This window comes from Thunnus albacares, chromosome 16 (genome assembly GCF_914725855.1).
Source record: "Thunnus albacares chromosome 16, fThuAlb1.1, whole genome shotgun sequence".
NCBI lineage: Eukaryota > Metazoa > Chordata > Actinopteri > Scombriformes > Scombridae > Thunnus > Thunnus albacares.
This window is the reverse complement of record NC_058121.1, coordinates 30617720-30625219: the sequence shown is the minus strand read 5'-3', so window position 1 is coordinate 30625219 and position 7500 is coordinate 30617720. Positions and strand designations below refer to the sequence as shown.

At 41.5% G+C, this 7500-nt stretch overlaps 1 protein-coding gene across 5 annotated transcripts in view; it reads right to left on the bottom strand.

The window, feature by feature from the left end:
- asb2a.2 (ankyrin repeat and SOCS box containing 2a, tandem duplicate 2) overlaps positions 1-7500 on the bottom strand; it is a 20845-nt gene that overhangs the window by 13242 nt on the left and 103 nt on the right. Inside the window, exons 1-3 of one of the 5 annotated variants that reach the window (XM_044329477.1) lie at positions 4804-4837; positions 3664-3999; positions 1079-1248 (exon numbers count right to left, since the gene is read on the bottom strand). In XM_044329477.1, coding sequence (XP_044185412.1) covers positions 1079-1248; positions 3664-3992 — 499 coding nt within the window. In that variant the 5' untranslated portion in view covers positions 3993-3999; positions 4804-4837. Of the gene's footprint in view, positions 1-1078; positions 1269-2592; positions 2702-3663; positions 4000-4739; positions 4838-7500 lie in introns of those variants that run through there. The other 4 variants (XM_044329476.1, XM_044329479.1, XM_044329475.1 and 1 more) reach the window with 4 other exon arrangements.

Genomic DNA, 7500 nt, shown 5'->3' with positions numbered 1-7500 from the left:
CCCCTTTAACGGGAAGAAACCTCAAGCAGAACCGGACTGTAGGTGGACGCCATCTGCCTCGACCGGTTGAGATGAGAAAGGAAGAAGGAGGGAGGGAGACACGGAGAAGCAGAACAACAACAACAACAACAACAACAGCTGGAGAAGGACATCCCCATGGCCACAAGCCAGAGCCTGGTCCCTGAGGTTTCCTGCCGATGAGAAAGCACAAAGAACTCTAGGATTAGTAGGCAAGTTAGTAACATGCAGTAATGGTACATGAATGCATACAGATGGAGAGGAGGAGGAGGAGAGAGGAGCTCAGTGCATCATGGGAAGTCCCCCAGCAGTCTAGGCCTATAGCAGCATCACTAAGGGCTGATCCAAGGCGATCCTGGTCGTTGGCCTTTAACTCGTGGAGTTAAAGGCACAACTGAAAGGAACTCAATGGTTTTATGGTAATTAAATAAAAGGCTAATCGTTTAACAGTAAAACATAAACAGCTTCCAGGTGAAGTGTGAAAGAAACTGTTGATTTATTAACAGGTTGGTAAAGATGTTTAATATATGATAAGTGTAACTTACATTTGACCTTTTATCACAATTTAACAATAAGTTTAAGTTTAGGATTTATATTTGACCCCTTACTGAAAGCAGTGTCATCATACTGATTAACCTACAATGTAATAATAAGGCAGTATAATTCATATGGACAGACAATAAAACAGGACCCAGTCTGGATTCCTGTGGGACACCTTTAGGAGTTTATAGAAACTCAGAAGACATTCTGTACTTTCACTGAACTAAACATTTTATTATTTTACATTTAAATAGCAACGGCAGGTTTAGAAGCTGTGTTTTCTGTTACTCTGTCTGTCAGCCAGCACTGACGTAACCACACCCACCAGTGATGTCACAGGGTCCTGGACTACGCTTGTAGTCCACTGCAGCAAAGTGAGAAGTTAAAGCACTGGAGATCAGCAGACACAAGATTTTAAACTGCTGTTAGGTTGTAATGGAAGGACCTTTAGATAAAACACAGACTCTAAAAAACAGACTTTATCATACGTGATGTAATGGTTAAAAACTGCACTCCTCACCTCTGATGAGGATCCGGACACACGGCAACTGGCCGTAATAAGCAGCTTCATGAAGAGCGATCCAACCTTCATTGTTCGGCTCCATCAGACTGCTCGACCTCTGTCTGACCAAATCCAGCAAAGCTTCTACATCTCCGTTCATAATCACAGACTGCAGAGGACTAAACTCTCTGAGACCAACAGAAAAACACTGTGAGGAAGGAAGTGAAACAGAGAACAGTTGGAAAAAAACAGACACAGAGAACGTCCAGAAAACAACAAACACACAAACAACATCCAGAAAACAACAAACACATAAAGAACATCCAGAAAACAACAAACACATAAAGAACATCCAGAAAACAACAAACACATAAAGAACATCCAGAAAACAACAAACACACAAAGAACATCCAGAAAACAACAAACACATAAAGAACATCCAGAAAACAACAAACACACAAAGAACATCCAGAAAACAACAAACACACAAAGAACATCCAGAAAACAACAAACACATAAAGAACATCCAGAAAACAACAAACACATAAAGAACATCCAGAAAACAACAAACACACAAAGAACATCCAGAAAACAACAAACAGCCAGAAACTCTTTTATCGTCCATAAGCAGGAAGCTCTGGGTCTGAAAAGTGAAGCCAGTGTGGGACTACCTTATACCTGCATTCTCTCTAACGGCCAGCAGGGGGCGACTCCACTGGCTGCAAGAACAGGTCCAATTGTGCGGAAGTCTATGAGAAAATGACCCTGTTGCTCACTTGATTTATTGCCTCAATAAACACTTTCCTAATGAGTTCATGGTCTCAATCGCTAGTATCAAGTCTTCTTCAGTACAGCATGATGTTCATTTTGTAAATTATTGCCCCATTTAGAGTAAAATACATGATAAAGCAGCGTATGCTTTAAGGTGTGGCTTATATGATTGATAAGTCGCTACCACAGCGACAATGTTGATTACGTTGTGTTTTCAATTCATGACAGTTAATCGTAAAATGCCTAAAAAATCTTGTTCAGTGTTTGTTTGTACAAAAAGACCCTCTAAGGAGTCAAACGTCCAGTTTTTCTGGTAAGTACATTTAGCTTTAATGGTTTTAGGCTTGTTTTTCACTAGCAAAAATTAGCATTAGCATTATCACAGTTAACCACAGACTGTAAATGCACCATGCCTAACAAGCTAGCAGCTAGCACTAGCGTCAGCTCCACTCTCTCATCCAAATATTGTCACTTCTGGCTCCAAAAGTTAAAGATGGCGACGGTCAAATTGCTAAACTTGAGACTTCAAAACAGCAGTGCACAAACCAGTGGGTGATGTCAGTGACATGTATACATATACAGATGAGTTCTTTTCTTAATTTGGTAATTTTGGGCACAAAGCGGCTGTGTTTGTTATAATGTGGAAGATTATTATTGTGTACATCAATATATTTTTAAAAACACATGACATAATGGTTAGTCATATTTATCAGAATTAACTAATTGCAGTAATGATGGATGAAACTGTGTGATTATTTTACCAAATCGTGGTAACACATGCAGGTATTTAAGCAGACCGGTCACGTCGACGGTGTCTCTCAAGACCCAGCAAACGGATATGAACAACGGATCAGATACGGATCGACTTTCCTGCAACATCAGTACATGAGGACATGAGGAACACATGGAGAAATAAATAAGGTGAAAACAATGATTAAACTAAAGAAGGAAAGAACTCTGGACAGCTTCTAGCTGCTCAGCACCTTAGAGACCTGATCAAGTCCTTATAACTGTGTTGATGATTCTTTACATGATTAAAATTAATGATTTAATTTCTGAACAATATTTAACACATTTTCTTTGACATTTTTGCGGCGAGCACAGTGATCAGTTTTCCATACTTTCAGCAATTAAAACCCCACTGATTTTACCTTTTACTTGGGGGGGGGGGGGGGGGGGGGGGGGTTCAGGAGTAGCAGTGTGCTCGTTATGGATCGTGTGCTTTCACTTTGTGCACGAGCAGATCTGTTTTCTCTGCAGAGAGGCGCTCCTCCTGGCAAATGTGTCATTATAATAGCAATCCACCAAGGTGCAAGCACACCTGGCTTTTAAAGGGAATGGGAGATGACACTCTGATTAGTTTATTGCATGTTATGCCCAAAAAACACCCATGATTAATTAAGAGACTAAGGACAACCTCTTTGAACCATGAGTCTGGCGCTATGACTATTTTTTCCACCATTAAACTGGCAAAAGTGGATTTGGACACCTGCGCCATGAGCTTCAGACCGTGCACTTAGATCATTAAAATAGGGCCCTTAAGGTTCATAGACAGTTGTGATTGGCTGGTCTCAGATGTCTAATCCAGGTGTACCAGCCAATCCTCTGACAGCAGCTTGTGACAGGTTATCTGCACCTGAGCTCACCGCGAGGCTCAAATGTCCACTGAACATGTTTGTTCACTGTTTGAGGTGTTTGCTTTAAGTTTCAAGTCTATTTATAGTCAAATACATTTTAACACATCCAATGATAAAGTCCTGGACTTATTTCATGTGTCTACCATCCATAACTGTTAACTGCTAACTGTTTTCAGGTTTAAGTGACTGACATACCTCATGAAGGCCTGGTAGAGAAAGCGTGATAGGGCGGTTGGGGGGTTTGCAGAGTTGGGGAAGCCTGCAGGGCATGCAGGTGGAGGTTGAGGTGGAGGGATGTAACGCAGGTGTCTGGGGGGATCCGGATGTCTCTGTATGGGGTTTGGGTTTGTTTGATTTGGGGCAGCAGGGGCTGGAGGGCCTGAGGATGATGATGTTCCCTGATAACTGTCTGCAGGAGGGTTTTTGTCAGTGAGGCTTCGTTCTACAGCGATCTGTAGCAGCTCATCATCAGACAGCTCACTGTAAACACTGTAGTCGTCCACGTTCACCTCAGAGACGGCCATGTTAGACCTGATGATGACAAACAAAAGTCCAGAAAGTTTGGTTCAGAACATTTGATGTGGTTTCTGTGATGAGTGGATTGTGTAGAGTTGTTGATGTCCCAGTTGATGTTGGGATTGTTGTTTATCAGCAGTTACTGCAATAAATCGCTGGCCTACATGTGGACAGCAGCAGGTTACTTGAGCTCGACCTCATTGGCCGAACATGGTAAGTGTGAGCTCAGACAGTGTGAATGTGAATGTGACTGGAAGCCGTGGAGGTCAGTGGTGTTTCTTTTCTCTGTCGGGAAGCCAAAATATTCAAACACACAGAGCTGTTGATCTGCTCAGCAGAGGCTCCAGAAGACTAAAATATCTCACAAACATTTTATTCTTCTTTCAATCTGGAAGCTTTTTTACATTTCAAATGCATCTTAACACAAACTGAATGGATCTTGACCAATAGAACAATCAAAACACAGCATTTCAAACCCAAACCCTAACATAATAACATGACAACATTACAATATAACAACATAACGACTGACTTTTTTCACTTATGGAATATTGCAAAAATCAGGCACATGCAGAAACATGCAGAAAAACTAGTCCATGCATTTGTTACTTCTAGGCTGGATTATTATTATCAGGCTGCAAAAACTAGAAAAAGAGATTTTAGCTTCGCTGCATTGGCTTCCTGTAAAATCCAGACTAGAATTTAAAATCCTTCTCCTAACTTACAAAGCCCTTAATGGTCAGGCACCATCATACCTTAAAGAGCTCATAATACCGTATTATCCCACTAGAACACTGCGCTCCCAGTATGCAGGCTTACTGGTGGCTGCTACAGTCTCCAAAAGTAGAATGGGAGGCAGAGCCTTCAGCTATCAGGCTCCTCTCCTGAATCATCTACCAGATTGGGTCCGGGGTGCAGACACCCTCTCTATGTTTAAGAGTCAGCTTAGGTCTTTTTGATAAAGCTTTTAGTTAGGGCCGACCAGGCTCTCCTTGGACCAGCCCCTTGTTATGCTGCTATAGGCCTAGACTGCTGGGGGACTTCCCATGATGCACTGAGCTCCTCTCTCCTCCTCCTCCTCTCCATCTGTATGCATTCATGTAACATCAATGCATGTTACTGACTTGGCTTCTTCCTCAGAGTTTTGTGCTTTCTCATCTCACAGGAGACCTTTGGCTGCAGACTGACTGCTGTCCCCTCGGTCCAGCTGAACGCCCACTGCTACCACTATTATTATTATCATAGGGTTAGGGTTATTATTATCATATTTCTATTTTTATTGCAGCTTATTGTTTCTGTAAAAAATTATTATTAGGGCCCAAGCACCAAGTGGTGTGGAGACCCTATTTTATTTCAAAGAATGATTATTATTATTATTATTATTATTATTATTATTATTATTATTATTATTATTATTATTATTTTATGCAGACAAATGCAGTTTTGAGGTTCTAGGGGTTAACAAGAACTCATGAAAGTTGTATGGGTCTTCAGCTTGGGTGTGGCAAGTTAGCTTAATAGCGCCCCCTAACAAGTCAAAGCCCATTGTAACAAACTCCTCCTAGTGGATTAACCCAAGCAACTTCGAGTTGTTGTAACTCCACTTTACATCATCCAATCTGCCCCAAAGCTATCATGTTTGATAAGAGTCCAGGCCTGAACACATCTACATGTCAATAATGACTCATAGCGCCACCTACTGACAACAGGAAGTCAGCCTTATATGACAAACATCATCTGAATTACATGAAATTTACACGTTGTGGTCTACAAATACAGCAACATGATGTCCAATCAATGAGTGTTCTCTAGCACCACATAGTGGACACAGGAAGTGATATTTATCTCCTACATGTAATGTCCAGTATTCATGTAAATGTATTAAAGTATTGCCTATGGGTAACAGGAAGTGAAGCCTGAATGACACATAGTTCATCAAATATATACATTATTTCTAATAAGTCATCTCCAGCACCGCGTACTGCACAATGGAAATAACATGTGATCCAGTCACAGAGTGAAGTGTCAACAGGCCTCCAGTGTGAAACCACGGCTGACTCTCCGTCTGCGAGGGCCCGTCCATCGCTGCTTGAAGCTTTAATTAGTGTTGTTATCGTTATTATTGTTGTTATTGTGCTTCTCTGTCTCTCCTTCTTTCTTTCTCCCTCAACCCAACCGGTCGAGGCAGACGGCGCCACCTAGAGTCTGGTTCTGCTGGAGGTTTCTTCCCGTTAAAGGGGAGTTTTTCCTGCTGCTGCTCATGGAGGAATGTTGGGTCTCTGTAAATTAACCTCTTAACATCCACTGGGTCGCCAGCAACCTGCTTAAGCCAGTTATAAGCAGCTTAGCATCACACAGTGATGAGTAAAATGGCACAATTCGGCTACTTGGAGACGTTTTGGAGAGGTTCGGGGACACCAGTGACACCATACACTAAAAACTCCTTAGCTCCCAGTAGGTTAGGCCTAAAGGTCTGGAGTTTTATACAGATGTGGTTGACAAGCTGTAGAAGGTATGTGGTGATTTACATAGTTCTGGCATGAAGCATGTCCCAGTTATTGTTATTCAAATACGACTCATATAGAGAAGGACCAAAAACACTTTTTTGAGCCATATTTGAACTGATGTAGTTTTGGTTATGTTGTTTTAGCCACATGCTAAAAGATGTCACCTTTCAAATGCCTAATATGTGCATCACAGTTCTTCTGTTATAAGCTTTTCCATTTGGGTATGACAAAAAAAAAACAAAGGGCAGATATGAAGAGGCTACAGAGTTCAGGTCTAGACCTGCTCGATGTGAAAACAGCCCTGAGATCATTTCTGTTGATGCTTTATAAATAAAACTGACTTGATAACAACAACATGATACCATCAGGCTACAATATGATATTACAACATAACACCATTACAATATAATATAACACGACATGACACTTTTATCGTTCTTCAGGCTCTGAGATAATCAACCAAGAAGCTTTAATGAACTCTTTTCTGATGTTTGACAGCTCGGTTCCGCCTCCGCGTGGGAGCGACCAGACGGACCAGGGTTCAGAGAGATCTACATTTTATTCAAGTAATTGCTTGTTGCTGTATTGAGTGTAGGCTGAGATGAGTGGGCAGACCCCCTTTTTTAAAATCTTTAAACTGTGAAGGATTGCAGGGTTTACAGATGAGCAACCAAGCATTATAACGCTAAACATTTTAACGCAGTTCGGCGCGACGTTTCCTCCGCGCAGGACAGAAAGTAGGTCGAGATTTTATTTAAATCGGTATTTATTGGTGTTCTTGGTTCACGCCGAACTGAAGAGGAGATGATGTCTATTTTTTAAATGTCTGAAGTTAAAGGTTTTTTTCATCTGCAGACTTATTAATCTGCGGAGACACCGTGTAACGCGGAGTCTGAACGGAGTCTGGCGGAACCGGCGGAGCGACGGTAAAAGATCCGGATTTATATGAGCTGTCTGATGTTCTGGAGGTCTTTATGACATTTGTTGCTTTTCGGTTTTAATGAACCGT